This window comes from Poecilia formosa, unplaced genomic scaffold, assembly GCF_000485575.1.
Source record: "Poecilia formosa unplaced genomic scaffold, Poecilia_formosa-5.1.2 Scaffold45, whole genome shotgun sequence".
In the NCBI taxonomy this organism is placed as follows: domain Eukaryota; kingdom Metazoa; phylum Chordata; class Actinopteri; order Cyprinodontiformes; family Poeciliidae; genus Poecilia; species Poecilia formosa.
The window spans coordinates 2134947-2152424 of record NW_006799984.1 but is presented as its reverse complement, the minus strand read 5'-3'; the positions used below and the strand labels follow the sequence as shown (position 1 = coordinate 2152424).

Sequence of the window (17478 nt, the reverse complement as noted above, 5' to 3'; positions counted from 1 at the left end):
AATAAGGTTGAAATAATCCATGAAAGTGTGGGTTATGTATATAAGTTTCAACATCATAAACATTAGTGGGAAAGGTCAACTAATCTGTCATATGTAAAAAAAAAAAAAAAAAAATTAAAGCCAAAGATTCACAGTTTTTGCACATTTTACTGTCAGTTTGTAATTTAAAAAGTTGGAGTATTTACAGAAATAACAGAAAACTCTGGGGGGAGCAGAGCTAATGTAATTCAAAAATTTCAGTGCAGGTAGATCATCAGAAACAAGTCAAGAAACTGGGGCACTTTCTGGAATAAGGCCTGGAAGGACAGCAGCCTTCCAGGAGTTATTAGGTAAAAAAAAAAAAAAATCATTCATCGGGTTTCATTTAGATGTTTTTTTTAAACCTAATATCAGAATGAAGGCCAGAAATAAACAAAATATTTCATGAAATATATTCAAAAGGTAAATCAGAGCTCCAAATTATGAAAAACAGATTTGGAATATTCAACAGGATCCTGCACAGTGATGCGATGTGAAAGACCCACTGCAGTGGAAATGCAAAATATGACAAAACCTGCTAGAGTGCAAGAACTTCTCACCAAGAGAAAGGTTAGTCTGATATATATATATATATTTTTTTTATCTTTGTTAAATAAACTGATCATTGGAAAACTGCATTTTGTATTTGCACAAATTATTCCCATCTGACATAAACATTTGCTTGATGATCTGAAACATTTAAATGTGACAAATGTGAGGGGGGAAATACTTTTTCAAACACATAAGTTGAAATATTTGGCACTGTGGAACACGAAACCCCCAAACAAATAGTAAACAGCCCCAAATTAATATTAAACTTATGCCCAGGATGAGTGTATGCAAACTTTTGATTCAAAATGCACAAAGCAAAAATTAACCACAAACAAAAAAAGTTTCATGCAAAGAGTTTATTTATGAATCAGACTGCAGTATCATACAACAGTAGCACAATCGTATGACTATGGATTATGCTTGTATTTATAGATACAAAGATAAAGGCATGTCTTAAAGGAAAAAAGGAAAATGAATGAGCTCTGTTTTGATTTACTCTAAAAATAGCTTTTAAATACTTGGCATAGTTTTGTAAATGAAATTATGAAACATGATGTCTTGCCCACCGGTTTCACTATTAAGAGTACCAAATGCAAATATACTTTTATGAAAAACATTTTTTTTTCTCCACTCTCTTGCATTCCATGCAAGGAAGAAAAAAAGATGTTGGTGAGTACAAAAAGCACTTAAATCTCATATGAAAATAGAAAATATTACAAGTGTGCATAATTACTTCATGTCTGCACATAACCTGTAGTACAAAAAGTCAAATGACACTATGTTCAAGTGTACCTGACATGCCAATTGGAGAGAGGGTGGGTGCGCATGTAGAGAAATAATTAAAATGTTGTTTGGGGCAGTTTTAGTATACGACCAAAGCAAAGGCCTTTCAGTGTCCAAAATGAATCAAAGATGAACTGTGTTAGTAGATATAAGCCAGCTTGTCCTCTCTGCTATACTGATTATAAACTTCAAGCAATATATTTTATCCTGAACCTTTTTAAAGTTAAACTCTCAGTTTTTTTTGGGTTTCACAGTTTTGATTCTATGATCTGGCTAAAAGTGTACGAAGAGCAGAAAGTGCTCACAATGCTACTTTACTGCTCCGGTCAGAGGAGCGGCAGGTCAGTGAGTCATTTTGTAAAAAACAAACAAAAAAAAAATTAACGTTTTAAATTAAAATCTACTGTGTGAACAGTGCTTAGTACGTTAATATTTGGCATTTCTCTGGAGTACAATGTAATGCACAAGTAATAAGGCGACATGAGCGGTCCAAATTTACAAGAAATGGCCCAAATACCAAGACAAGGTTCTGAGTTGATCCAATGCTACAGCTGTAAAATGCTACATAACAATTAGGTGTTAACAGATGAGTGATTTAAACTACAGTTCTGGTGATAAGAGTCACAACAGTGCAATAGTGCTGATGTAGAAAAACCACATAGCTGCAAACTTACTTCTGATCAGAATTGGACTAAAATCCTAAATGTGGCAGAATCTCAGCCTGCACGTTTTGCAGATATGCGGCCTAAAGTAGCATATTGCATTGTATCCTGTAGTGCAATAGATGCTGGTGACAGCAGAACATTTTCACATTGAAAGAAAACGCCGTGTGATGGGAGGAACAATGAAAGAAAGACAGAGTACTTAGGAAATAGAGGGAAATAAGGACGGGTGGGGAGGGGGAGGAGAAACGAAAGAAATCCAAATTTTATTTCTTAACATGTTTTGAGGAGCGACAACGCAACAGTACATGAACTGGAAGACATACAAAGACAAAGATATAAAGACACAGGTCATGTTTGACCACCAACGTAGGAAATACAACTTTGATGGGATAATGAGTCAAATATCACAAAGAGCGTCCAACATTGACTTGGTTAGCGTATGAAAAAGCACTATCAAATTGTAAATAATGGCACAATCAGAAAGTTTCTGTCCTGTTAAACCTTGCAGTGACGAACCCTATCGCTCACTGAATCCAAATCGTGTGATCAAGGCACACAACAGGGTCATCCTTCTGAAATGATAGGTTTTCTTTTTAAAGCACTAGAAAATTACATATATTCTCAATATGATACTATACATAGATATGACACTTTTAGCTTGATATCAGCGCGGAGAAATAAAATTCCATGGTTAAATACAAAATTTCTCTTAAAATATTTAAAATATACTTTATTTTGTACAATTATGCAAACCGATTACCAAGTTGATGATTAAAAAAAATAAATACTCAGTGAAATGTTGTTTCACAGATGTACGAAGATAGGTATATATGGTGAAGAAAAGCACCCACCCTATGTTAAGCGCCCATATACCCTGACATGACCCCACTTCCCTGTAATATGATCTGGATGACGTGTTCACATTAAAACTTCTGACGATGGTTCCTACAGGTAGCTCCACTACACCACTGGGCTGTTAATACAACAATATTGCTCTACATGTCTTTTTTTCCACTTTTCCTTGTTTTTTTTGTTTTGTTTTTGTTTATTTATTTATTTTTTTGCTCTAAATCCCTACGTTCATTTTTAATGTTTTCCGAAATCACCAACTCTATCTGTGCCTTTATTGCTTCCTGAAATTACCTGGGAATTTGAACTTTACACTGAATTGATCAGGTTGAATTTAAAGTCTTCCCCTGATCTGACCAGGATTTACAAAGGTGGTTAAGAAAGGCAACTCTTCCTGTCCTGTGTAGAACCAATGTGACACATGTTTGGACAACTGACCCTTCATGTCATGTAATGTAGAGTAACTCTTCACTGAAGAGATCTATGGGTTAAGGTTGCAGTGTGTAGAAAAGCAATGAGAGCGGGCATAATATCTTTAAAACTTAAAAAAAAAAAAAAACGAAGAAAGGCGCATTTATCTCTTCTGAAAATCAAAACAGTTCTTGAGCCAAAGACAGTGATGTCCAGTTCTAAAAACAGCTGTCACCTGACCACAATCTTAGTTTATTTTGGTGTAGTTTAAATGCAACAGAAAGAGGTTCGAGAAAATAACCCTTCTACGTCTATGTTGGCTTTAACATAAACACTTACATTCATATCCTGAAACTGCTCCCCGGTAAACAAAAACATTTGTTCAGAAAGTCTTTTTCGCTAGTCGCACTTTAGAAGCTCTGGTATGCATGACAGAATTGCATAATGTTTGCTAATGAGAAAAGCATCGAGAGAGGATAGAATAGAAAAGGACAAGCCGCTACGAGAAGACTAACTAGTAGAAACGCTGTAGGAGGATGGGGTTGAGAGTGGAGGGCACATGGGGAGGTGGGAAGTCAGCTTAGGAAGGCTGGGGAGGGATCTGGAGTGGAAGTTGCCCCGCAGGTGTGCAGGGCACCTCCCTTTGGCAGTGGAACAGCACTCATAGTAGTCAATGCAGCGCCGGAGGTGAAGGTGTACACAATGCTCTTGTCGGACAAGAAGGCCATTTCAGTGTCGAGATGAGATGAAGGCATTCTAGTAGGCAGCCAGGTCACAGTGTTGGAGCTAAAAACCTCAGATGGAAATGATGGACGCAGTTCTTTTCCTACTCTGCCCCCCCTCGGCTGGGATCAGGGGTTTCTGGGAGTCAGAAGGAGAAGGAGAAGAAGAAGAAAAAGAAGAAATACGTATTTACTCACTCAAATTACGCTGCAAAGACACAAAATCTCCCTAACTATTTAGGTCTAGTTTCCAGTGCAAATATCGTAGTACTCTTGAAATAAAAACAAACTAACAGGTAATAACCTTTCAGCAAGATATACGAAGTAGAACCTTTTCATTAGTATTAAGCAATTGTTGATGTAAAACAAGTCCTATATTTTGTTGGATAGTTACTTATAAGGTAGTTTTGTCTTATTTCTAGTGAACTAAGATGTTTGCACTAGAAACTAGACCAAAAATGCTTGATAAGATTTTGTGTTTTTGCAGTGTATCACAATTTACAAATGGGTGTTTATGTGGGCACATAATTCACTTAGAGCTATTTTTATTCCCACCTGAGAGAGATGATTTCTGTCCATCTTGCAACACTGACTCCTCAGCTCCCTGCTGTGAATGTGTGACCTCCTGATTGTTCTCCTTGCCCTCCTGTGGTACTCGGTGGAGCTCCTCCCTGTGGTCTTCCTTGCCCTCTCCTTCTGCTTCCCCCTCCCCAGAGTCAGTACTCCGGATGCTCAGGCGTCTCACCCGACATATAACATCCACCTCCCTCATCCTAGCAAGTCTTTCAACCGGCACATGACCTGGAGAAATAGCCAGTTTGTTCTGCAATGCTTCAATTCGCTGGGAGGGCCCCTTGGTCCGCCTCTCCCCCTCCAAGCTTAGTGATAATCTACGGTCTAGGTTTGGAGGAACTGAAAGTGGCAGTCTATCTGGCGGAAACTCAGGTAACCCTGGATGGTCCCGTCCCAGGTGACTTCGCAGACCCACGCGAAGTTCTGGGACAGACACTGACTTTTTCTCTTGCGCCTTCTTTTCTCTAGGCAACGTATTGTTTTGCCTCTCACCTTTCACCACCATTTTCTTTTTGACTTCAGGTGTTTTTCCTGAAATAGCTTTCTCTTTCTCTTCTTTTAACTCTACTTTTGTAGTTACGGTTTCATTAGCATGCTGTTCCTCGGTCGCTTGTAAGTCTGCAGGAGGATCAGATCCTTCCACTGTAGATGCAGAGGGAGGATCATCACTAGCTTCGTTTTCTGGTTTGCCCTCAGCAGGATCAACTGTGCCTGAGTTTTCTGCCTGAGCATCTCCACCTTTCTCACCAGCATTAGCGTCTTGCGTCACTGACTGCTGCTCCACTGCTTCAGGAATGAGGTCAGATCCTGGCTGATTGGAACTTGAGTCTTTTGGCTCCCCAGTCTTTGAGTCCTTTGCTGGACTTTCTAAGGCAGCACATTGTGGTGGGCTGCCATTTTGATTTACAGAGCTGTCTGAGCTGTTCTCCTCATGAAGTGGAGGCAACGGACCCTGTCTCATTTGATTCTCAAGCTCTCTTTTACAAATAGGGCATTCCTCTTCAGATTCACCACTGAGATCTTGAAGAGGCTCTGTGTCGTTAGGTCTCGATGGACCAGTGGACGCTCTGTTTCCATCTGCAGAGTCTTTAGACTGACGTAAAGTCTGACATATGTCCTCATAGTCTGGAGGACTGGTAAGCGTAGAGGCATCTTGCATGGGCTGTCTATCCGCCCACGGCACCTCCGCTGCAGTGTTGTGCGTCGTTGGACTGAAGTCACAAAGTGGCGTCTCGATAGGCTCATCAGGCAGGTCTAGCTTAACTGTCCGACCATCGTTGCTCCGTCTTCGGGAAAGATGTGCAACAACCCTGTATTCTCTGAATCCTGTCTCCCGGGGTGGGACTGGGAGTTCCTCTCTAAGCTGTTTGCTGAACGTTACTGACTTTGTTGCAGGTCTAGAGAAGGCGCTCTTCACTTCTCGGTATTCTGGGTCAACAGACCAGCTTACTGCACTGCGCCTAAGGCTACTGGGCTTGTTGAGAGGTTCTGATGTCAGTCGGATTTTAATGCGCTCTGGAATTTGAACCGAACCATTTGGGACTTTATTGCTGGCAGTGCCAAGCTCTAAGATGTCTTTGTAGGCCTCGTTGAGGTCCTCTATGCACTTGTCAACACTTTGCTGTTTGCTGATCTGCTGCTGTTGTTGATCTTGGATTTCTTTTTTCATGCTCTCCAGCTCTTTGACAGCATCCCACGGTCGCTGCATGGCGGGTTTTATCAAGAACTGTTCACTGCTCTCTGCTGGTTTGGCCTCCTCCACATTTCCTGAGGGTGGGACTGCTGGCTGCTGAGCTGTGCTCTTGTTCAGCTGGCTGGAGAAGGTGGAGGTCAGAGAGAAGGCGCTGTTGCTTGACAGCTTCAGGCTCTTAACTCCCTTGATAGGAAAACTGAAGGCAGTGCCTACTACAGCACTGCTGTCGGGTGCAACGTCAGTGCCAGGAGGAACGGGTTCTTGTTGTGCTTCCTTGTTTTCAGGGGCAGGTTTTCGAGCCTCCGGGCTTGTCTGTGTCTCCTGATCTCGATATTGGTTTGCAGGCCAGGTTCCTGATAACTTCAACTCTTTATAATGATTGATCTTAGGGGGTCTACATGGTAATTTCTTAAACATTTTGCTGCTCGCCCTACTACTTGTTTTGCTGCTTGCGAAGCTACCAGTTAGAGCCTGCAGCTCCGCTTCGGCTGAGGATGTGCTTTGGAGACTTTGGTTTGTTAGGTGGCCGGTTTTGTTGTCACTAGGACTGCCTGCTGGGTCCGGAGATTTTTCATTGTTGTTGTTCTGATCACGGATCGTCCCGGTGAGCTGCGGAGTAACGGGGACAGACACTAAACAAAAAATGGTTTCACTTAGTCTCTTTTTTAGATTTTTTGTCTTTTCTTTCTCCGGTGGTTCATGCTGTTCTACTTTTTTAACCTCTGTCACAGTTTCAGATACACCCTGGTCAGCCGGTTTACATGGGGGAGGTGGTGGTTTGCCAAGAAAAGATGAAGGAAAAATAATCGGACGACTTTGTTCAGGACCTACACTTTCACTCTTTTTAATACCCCTGTTGCACCATCGATTACTACTCTCGTTGTCACTTGGAGTGGGTTTGTTGGCTTCAGTATTGGGAGCTGGCCCCTGCTGGGGAGGAAAGGCACTATCATGTGTAGATTGTCCTAGACTCTTAGCGAACTGAATCTCTTTGTTGATGTTGCGGAGCTTATCTAGGTCGGTGAGAGAATGTCCGCCAGGCCCTCCTGAGATTTGTTTCACTCTTGGGTCTTCGATGGATAACTGCCGAGCCTGAACCGGTTGTTCATCAGGCCCAGGTTGTACCAGTTTTCGGTAGGACGCACTACGTTCTCCATAATGTCCCACCCAGGAGCTGCTTCCCTGTCTGGAGAGCCACCTTCCAGGATCTGAGCTGGGCATCTGCAAAGCTTCTGCCCTCCATCTTAAGTTTATCATTTCATTGCGATTGACTGAAACCGCTCTCGGAGGGAGGGCTCTTTTATACGACGGAGGTGGGATGTAGCCAGGAGGCTCCATTCCAGTGATGGCAGAGTGTTGTGCGTAATAGTCTTGTCTCAGATCCCCACTCCTTGGATAATAGATAGATCTGTCTTTTTGTTTGGCACCCTGGTCTATAGCAAGCATTTCTGCGCTACCCCTTGTCTGCTGGTGTATCTCGTATGAAGGAGGCTTTAAAGGCCTGCTAAACCTGGGCTTTGGTAAAAGTGCAACATGGCTGCTTGGACCAACATTCCTACCCCAACCATTTCTGCCACCACCATAAACATACCTACTATAGGGCCCAGAGAAAACAGTGCTATTAAACCTTTGCCTATCAGGTAGGCTTGGTCTTGATAGTATGAGATCTCTGCAGTCTGTTCTGTCAGGTGACAAAACTCTGGGGAGTGACTGAGACTTTGCTTTAGTTCTAGGATGAAAAAAACCCTCAGGTGTCCTTAGACGGTACTGGTCCTTAGCCCATCGTTCCCCATCGCCATCTGACAGTTGCCTTCCCATTCCCACAGCAGGCTTCCACTCCTCTGTCCCGAGGCTTTGGCACTTCCTCTCCCCGGTTACCCTTAGCTGACCAGGGCCTGCATCCGGGTCCCTTAGCCAGGAGATTTCCTCCCATAACTGCTGCGCTTGCCTCTCGGCCCGGTATTCCTCTGCTGTGATCAGGGCCTGCGGCCTCCATGCCCCAGCAGAGGCCCTCAGCTCCCTGCCATCAGCGTAGTCCAGAAGGATGCTGAAGTCCTGGCCTCGCCTCCTCCAATAGGAGATATCCCGCTCGTCATGGCTTAGTGGCTCTGAATAAGTCAAACTAGGAACATCATAGAACCTGTAAATACACACAAAGTACAGAGGGGGAGTCAAGAGGACTGAATCCTGAATGACTTTGTTAGTTTATATGATTTTTTTCCCTGGACTCCAGGAAAACTGGCTTGTCAAGCTGAGTAAAAATAAAAATGGATAAGATTCATTACATTTAAAGCTACAGAAAAAAATTCCCACATGTCATGGCAAAATATTATGAGGTAGATAATCTGTGAAAATTTTAAACTTGTCCACTTTCTCCCTGAGCTGCTGTTGTCATCTGAAGAAATGCATTGCATCTGGTTAAAAACAACCAATCAGAGCCAAGAGGAGGATCTTAGCATAGCACAATCATGATTGACAGCACTAAGACCCTCCTCCTGGCTCTGATTGGTTGTTTCTAGTTGGCACTGAGAGAACTGAAAGAAGACAGAGGGGCTTTATTTTTTCACAGACTATTTGTCTCATACTATGTTGTCACAACATGGTGACAGTCTTAACAAATATGTAAAAAAAAATATTTTCTATAAAAGTTAAATACTGCAGGTTTAAATATAAAAAATGACATGTCCATGTCAGTGGAGAGGAAGCGTTTTGGCTTCGGCATTACTTGCTTTCCAACACAACTTAATCAAGAAGAGGCAGTTCATATGAGACAGAACTGCTCAAGTCAGCAGTTTCAAAGTCCCTTGAAGACATCATGAAATTGTGATGCTACTGCAAAACGATCTGCATATTAAATTGTGCTGACCTTATCTTGGAAAATGGTCATCTGGCTGGCGACTGTGGCTTTTAAAATCACTGCGAAAATATCCCATTACCTGATCTGATGTAAAAGCAAAGCTCCCTTTATCCCTCTGTTTGTTTTATCTCAGACCTCACTCTGCAAAATGAATCCCTGCGCCTTCAAGAAATGCACGATAAAGGGATCGTCTGTGTGCTATGAAACGACATAAAAATCAAGTTTTTGCTTCTAAGCTGTTAATCCTGCAAGAGGTACATTTGGAGAAACTGAAAAGATGTTTTCTTTTTTATTTAAACATCACAAAATATCAAAACCTTTCCTGTAAACTTATAAAATGCTAAATAAATAACAGATTTCACACTTTTTGTCACTCCTGGTGACAATATGAATGCCTTTTGTGAGGTCGGTGAGACCTCTCAAAGGCTCTCACTGACCTCACGTGAGAGAAAATTGTTTATTTTCATTATTAAAACAATTTTTAGCCTCATATCTTCAGCTCTTTTTACAGATTTTCTACAAGATTTAGATCTGAAGAAGGAGAGGGAAATGGGGAAAAAGTTGATTTTGTGTCTTATGAACCATTTCTGTCTTGATTTGATCATATTTTTTCAATCATCACGTACTGTTCACTCTTTTTCAGTCTTCTTATCTCAGAATTAAGCCTAAACATGTTCACACCTCTGGGTGATTAAAATTTAAAATATCTATCCATCTTTCAATCAAGAAGTTTTGATTTCCTAAAAGACAATAAAACTGTTATAAAATAGTTGTTGAGTTTTATCTAAATTATTAAAAACTGGCACGCTAAAAATAATTTCTACCCTTTTCAACAATAATGGGAAAGATCTTTTTAGGCAATTCAAACATGCCAATCACTAGCTTTTTAATTATTATTTCACTTTGTTAATGAAGGCTTCCTTGCCTTCATCAACAATCTCAACAAGACTCAAAGTGCTCCAAATGTCACATCTTACATATATTTATATAAGTGATGGATGGATTATATACTTAAAAAAATTCCAACAAACTAAAATTAGTCATACAATGATATTAAATAAGCTTCAATTAAGCTTATCATTGAGAGTCGACCACTGATTTTGTTTAAAGAAAATATTACTTAACATGGGAGGATTTTACTGCACTCAAGTTAAAGTTTGATTTTTCTGAATAAGAATGGCAACATGGAGAACTATAATAACGACAGTATGCATTTCTTGACAAATGCAAAAACTGTAAAAGAAAGAAGAAAGAAAAATAAACAGAGATTAAAATTATTTGACCGTTTTTCATGTTGCAGGCATGCTCCTGTTAAATGCAGTAAATGTGATGTTTTTCCGGATTCAGTGAGTAACCCTTTTAATTTAGTCATTATGACCAGAATGACATTTTACCCCAGTCTTTATAAAATAAATCTAGTTTTTACCCTTTTATTCAGCTGCATTTTGGTTAAAAATTCCTGCTATTTCTCCAGCAATCCAGACAATTTAGCTTTTATGTTGTACAGCAGAGAAAACGCATAAAGGTCATAACTCCCATCAGCACATTTAACCCAACCTTATGTCATTTTACTATAATTAAGCACCAAGTGTGGGCTTTTACTGCTTATTAAAGTTTAAATATAACAATCCAATCATCTTTATTTTCCCCACTGTAGCATATTCGTTGCATAAAAAGAACACTGCATGGGCAGAGCTCCATCAAATATCTGCACTGCACAAAACCCACTGTTAGTCAATGTAGTGAGCAGCAAAGTCAATGGATCATCCTCAGCAGCATATGCTACTGTATGGCTGAGGGAAGTCGCGCTATGCACACTTGCCCAGCAACATGCTTACATCACAGAGCACGTGCTGGGTGGGATTCAGTGTGCCAGTGTTTACACTGGAGTGATTACGCGCCTGTCTTCAGGCATGTTCAGTCTTTGTGGGTTTTCTGGCAGACTAGAGCTGCTGTTTGCATCTGCAGAAGCCTTAAAAGCACCTTTTATATTCCCTCATATTCCAGCTGGAGATAAGTCGGCGGTGCTGCTGCAGCCAGTGTTCTGCAGCTCTGCAAGGAGGGGAAGAGAGCAGAAGAGAGAGGAAAAAAAAACCCTGCGCAGTGCAGACTCAGTTTTGCATGCAACACTGAAGGGCCCCAGTGAGAAGAGAGCAGAGGAGAGGAGTGGAGGGAGTAAAAGGAGAAAGAAAAGGTAAGGGGCGTGCCGGATAAAAAAAAAAGAGAGGGAAAGGCACCAGTGTTGCCTATGACTGTGAATTTGGGATGTTGTAGATATATAAAAACAAGAGGAGTAAATTTCCACCAGAAAACTCAGAAATGTTGAGATTAATCACAGAAATTTTCAAGAAAAGGCGAGGAAATTTCTGAGTTTCAGAAGTTGAACATTTTCATGAATTGTTGCAAGTCTATAAATGCGGGTCATGAAACTAGATTGTATATATATGACCATATGTGGCAGTATTAAAATGAGTTTCATTAGTATGACAGCATATTAGGGCTATCTGAGATTGTAAAAAAGGAGTACATTTTCATAGAAATGTTTTTTGATTAATCTCAAAAATAGAGAAAAAGTTGAAAATTTGCTAGAAAACTAAAAAAAATGTTAAAAATTTTCTACTTTTGGAACTAAGAAATTTCCTGTTTTATTCTTGAAAATTTCTTAGATTAATCTGAAAATGTCTGAGTTTTTTTGGTGGAAATTTACTACAATAACTCTGTTATGCCGTCGTACATTAGATTTTGAAATTTGGTCCTTTTGGAGGGGATGGGGGGAGATGGGCTAGGGGGGATTGGGCGTGTTTTGCGTTGTGCTTGGACTTAAAACTGGATTGGAAGCAGATCTGGCAACCCTGAAATCACTCACCCGCTATCAGTGGCGAGCGAATCGCCCAGGAGCTGCACATCACCAAGGATACCAATCCCAGCTTCTTTCCTCCGCAGGTTCCTCTCCCCGCTCTCGTCCGTGGCGGGGTAGCCCTTCACCAGCGCCTGCCTGCTGCCGTAGATGCCCGTAATGGACGCCCCCCTCTCCGCCTCGTACCCGTTAAGCGTCCCCCGGCCGGCCCTGCTGTCCACCAGTTCTCGCTGGCAGTCGGCGGGACGCTTATCGTACGGCACGGCAGACGGAGGGCCGCTCTTGGGCAGTTTGTATCCATGCGAAATGAGGAGGTCCTCCACGCTGTACATGGCGGCGTCTCTCTCACTCCAGGGCGGGAGGGCAAAGGTGGGAGTGTTGCCTTATGCGCAGTGCTGCTGGTGGAAGCTGGAGCACGGCTGCTCAGCAGAGGCCATCACTGTGGAGAGAACAGCGAGGCGACATGTAACAGAGAGCAGCTAAAGCTGTCACTTAGAAAATAATATTTAAAGCTTTGAGCTAAGGTCTTCCTTCTGAAATTCAGAAATTAAGTTAAAGCTACCGTATGTACCTTTTATATAAAATGTTTTTTCTTCATATATTAGTTAAAACTAACACCATGTAGTGACAGTTTGCTATGAGACAGATAATCAATGAAAAGACCAATCTACTCCACCTCCTCCTTACTACCGCTCCCAACTAAAAACAACCAATCAGAGTCAGGAGGAGGGTCTTAGTGCTGTCCATCAAACTCGTAAACGCGCTTAAGGTGGAGAAACAACTCACTGTTACAGAAAAACCATTTATCCACTGTCATCTGTGTCCATGCTAATTGGCTTTGTCATTCAGGACAGGGTCTGCTGATGGGGAGACGCTGCAGACGTGATTGACAGCACTAAGACCCGCCTCCTGGCTCTGATTGGTTGGTTCCTGTCAGCATTTGATACTCTGGGAGAAGGTAGAGGAAGAGGAGCTCAATTTTTTTTCACAAATTATCTTTTATTCCATACTATTAGGACAAAGTGAAAGTTTCAACAAATAAGTAAAAAAAATATATATATATATATATTTTTTAAAAGTTACCTGCTGTACCTTTAACCGAGAGTAAATATAGTTTATGAGGTTTGTTAATATTTGGACATACTAAAGAGAAAAGTAAAGTAAAATCCACTTTTTTCCGTTCCAATATGATACAGATATCTGAAGTTTTGAATCACCCGAATAAGAAAAATAGTGCTGAATTAGCTTAAAACATTACTTTAAAAAAATAGACATAAATGCACTGAATTACATGTTTACTTGATAACTCTGCAGCAGTACAGCACACCAAAATAACATTAATTTGAAATATGAACATAATTTCAACATGACATGTTTCTTTTTTAGTTCTTACACATCTCAACTGCTGCTATGTTTCTTACAGCTTCAAGTTACAAAGGTGCGTATTAATGAATCTGAAAATCCGTTCCCCAATGTCTGGATGTTGAAAACTGTGTGAGCCACGCCCTGAACTCCTGTGAAAGAGTCATTTCATCCGCTTTACAGGACTGCAGCTTCTGGTACGCAGGACCATCTTTTAACATCACTGAGAATGAAGAATAATGTAACATCGTGACTGGCTGCAGGCCGTTTTAGGACTTTACAAATAGTTTTAAAGACATGGCGCACTAGCTGAGCTCAGTTAACTTGAACAAATGTTTACCGGACCAGAAGAGTTTTTTTTTTCTTTTTAAAGAAAAAAAAGAGAGGGAATGAGAGGCTGTTCCCACTTTACAAACAGTTTAACAACTTTGATAGTTGAATGAAACTACTGGTGAAAGTCCAAAACTCATTATGAACTTTTTGCTGACAGCTTGGTACGGTCTTATTTCTTTTGTCTTTTTTTATTTTTATTTTTATTTTTTTGGTGTGTTTAAATGGAAAATTTCACATTTTTTTATTTTAGATTTGAAAGTTTGCTAAAAAAAATAATAATAAATTTTGAGATTGATCTAAAAAATGTTCTATAATAAATAGAAGATTCTCAGATTTGAAAGAACTCTGAGAATCCACACTTTCCGAATTTGTAAATAACTCAAAACGTCTCGAGTAAACATACTCATGGTTTTCACATTCAGAAGAAATTAACGAAAAGTAGATTTCAAACAAACCTTCCAGAGTTTGGAGTTTGATCAACTCTGAACTTTATCTACTTTTCCACAAAAGACCAAAAAAAGCAAAACAAAACCTTTGTGGCCTCTTTTAATCTTCTATAAAAATAAAAAATAAAACAATTGTAGCATCTTTCTAAATTCATGCAACTATTTCCTTTGCAAAATTAAAAAAATGGATATACACATATACCCTTTTTTATTTTAGAAAACTCCTAAATATACATTCACATCCACAAATCAATCAATAACATCTCTATACCATTATAAGATTTAATACAAATCAGCATAAATTGGTTCAAGAATACACAAAACAATTCTTACAGTCCAGATATTTCTCTGTTTAGTAACAGACATGTGATTCAGATGCGTCAGTGCTGCAAAAAGGCCAGAAAAAAAAAGACAAACGATGCTTTATGAACCCCGTGTTTGCTAAGTACCTGCTAGTGTGTTCGTCTGCTTGTGTGTTGATTTATGAACGCCCGGGCCGCCCTGCCTGTCTGATATATTAATTAGTGGCCGTAACAGTGTGTCCTGCCTGGAGATGACAGCGGATGTCTCATGAACCTGACACACATTAATCACTGGCTTTGCTCGCATAAGCATTTTTGGATAGAGACTTAAATAGTGACATCATTTCAATAATGTTCACAGAAATGCAGCACAAAACAGTGACGGTTTATGTCAAAGTTTACAAAATGTAGGCAAATACTTTATTTAATTTAGAACAACCAATAGAAATGGCTTCCATTCAAACTACGTCAGTTAAACCGCAGCTGAATTGTTTTTACATTTTCCCTCCCAGCAGCTGGACTTTGGTCTAAACGTACTAAAATGATCAACATTTTTTTTAGGATTTCTTCAAACTTCAGCTACTTTTTCACTTGGTTTTCATCCTGATCCTTGTAGAACTACAAATATCTTAAATTTAGGATTATTTTTCATATCTAAATTAAAATTTTAACAAAAACAAGAGGAAAAGCAGCAACAGTCCAAATTAAAACCTTCAGAATGCCTGAATAAAATGCTGCCTTTTACAAAAACAAAATGTTGTCCCCTTCTCAAGGTTTATTACTCAAAGCCTGCTTCTATTCAAGAATGTCATAAATCATGACGTTTTACATTTTTACATCTGATCAATATTAGTGAACTTTTACCACCAAACTCCTTTCGACCACTATTTGTTTACAAACACATCGATTTGTTAACGTTATTCAGATTTTAATCACAGTTTAATGCAAAGTGCACTTCTTATTTTATCTGTTTTTTGGACTGAGAAGACGAGACGGTACCTGGAGAAATGTAAGCAGGCATTTATGAGTGTGAGCTGCGCTTCCTGCTTTACCATCACTGCTGCATTATTGTGTAATCCAAAAAGCAGAAAGCCAATAATGAGTTAAATTAATAATGTTTGCTCACTTTATATAAATTGATGTCAGTTCAGCTAACGTTTACACTTATAATGTTTAAGAAGATGAAACTGAGTGAGTTTTTCTGGCAGAAAATGAAAATAAATCACATTCATCAGCTTTAATGTGCAATTTTATTAATTCAAGCCATTAAAATAAGGCTTAAGTAGTTAAAATAAACATCACTTCCTAAAAAGATCCTCACAATTTATGATTAATGAGTCACATTGTTGCATTTTTTATGGATTTTTATTTATTTTTCCCACTATATTGTTGAAGATTCACCAATTCTGTGACATATAGACCTAATTAGTGTCAAAAAGCAATAAGAAAGTTTAAAATAATTAAATATACATTAAACATTTGCTTTTTTTAAAAATGTTTTACAATATATTCCTTCATCAACTGTAAATTACAGAATATCGTTACAGTGTACCGACTTTACACTCTCTACTTTATATAATTAATCTGAAAAAAAAGCAGGAAATTTGTTTCTGCATTATTATAATATAAATAAAACATATTTACTAGACTAAGAGCACAGAGAAAATGTTTTACTGCAGGTAATCAACTTTATTCAAAATAATAAAGCATATCAGGGTTTAAACTAAGTTGCATTTTGCAAAAATGTCACCAAAACCAGATAATTTCCAACATTATAAGACATTTTTGTGGCTAAATGATAATGAAGAAACTAATTTATACAAGCAGTGGTAGTTTTGATGTGTTATTTTATATTTAACTTTTATTTTACTGCTATATAAACCCATTGAGATTAAAAACCTGAAGTCCTGGCCAAGAGGCAGCAATGAATGACCAAAATGGCCGACCTCCCAGAACAACATGAATAGTGACTAAAACTGTAATTGTTAGATTCCTATTTGGCACTAAATTAAACAGAGATATTTTATTTTTTTTTACATTTTTATTCTTAGATCCAAACATTTTTGCGTCACCTCTGGTTAAAATATACACATTTCCAATTCATGGATCAGCATTTGTGGAGTTTTTGTGGAATTTAACTCCAAATTATTCATAGAAAATACGCAGATTTTCTTTTCATACAGCATATAAAATATTCAAAATAAATGTGCTTGGGAAGGTGAAGAACAAATGAACAATGCAACTTGATATTGGTTGGTATTTGCAAAGCAGCCAATCAAGGACTGTGATTTATCTACCTTAGCACTGATTAGTTGTACTTCCAAAAGATAAGAAAGACAGTAGATATTAGTTCCTGGGGTAGTGCTTAAACAGTTTCCACTCTGCATGATAATGGATATAAAAGTAGATTTGGTGTTTGAACTATTAAACTGGGTAGTTATAAACATTTTCAGAGGGAATATCAAGTAATTGTGGATTTTAACTATTCATGAGAGGTTGAGGTCCGCTGTAAATATGATTATTCTGCACAGAAAATAGATTAATTTAAACACAGTTTCAGATTTATAAACACAAAAAGAGAGCACGTGCAACGACAAGATCACATTTGATTGAGACAGCTGCAAAAAACTGGACTGACTTATTTTCCAAAACGCCAATTTGATTCGTGAAACCTTTGATATGTTTGTGAAAATGAAACAATGGACATCGGCTGCAGAGAAAAGGACTCGCCCAGAGCGCTGTTCATGCAGAAACCGCCTCTAAAATCAAACAAATGACCTAAAGCAGAGTCAAATCTAATTTGCTTTACCATGAATCACTCAAAATGTCTGAAATACATATAAAAATGGCATTTAGATGATTTTCCTCTCATCTTGACCTTACAGTGACCTTAACATTTCTCACCCCGTAACTTTGTCCACTTGCCAGTTCAGAGTTGCCCCCAGAGTGGGAGTTCACACACATACTGTTTGCTAAGCATTTTTCTCTGCGACGTTTAATATCAGCCAATTGTCTTGGGCTAATTAATACAGTCCAGATGTATATGTATATATAT

General features: G+C 39.1%; 1 protein-coding gene across 2 annotated transcripts in view; it reads right to left on the bottom strand.

Moving 5' to 3' along the window:
* Positions 1-2255: 2255 nt before the first annotated feature.
* jcadb (junctional cadherin 5 associated b) overlaps positions 2256-17478 on the bottom strand; it is a 17049-nt gene continuing 1826 nt past the window's right edge. The window contains exons 1-3 of one of the 2 annotated variants that reach the window (XM_016671471.1): positions 11107-11461; positions 4556-8406; positions 2256-4139 (exon numbers count right to left, since the gene is read on the bottom strand). In XM_016671471.1, coding sequence (XP_016526957.1) covers positions 4105-4139; positions 4556-8406; positions 11107-11123 — 3903 coding nt within the window. In that variant the 5' untranslated portion in view covers positions 11124-11461 and the 3' untranslated portion in view covers positions 2256-4104. Of the gene's footprint in view, positions 4140-4555; positions 8407-11106; positions 11462-11989; positions 12420-17478 lie in introns of those variants that run through there. The other variant, XM_007552097.2, reaches the window with a different exon arrangement.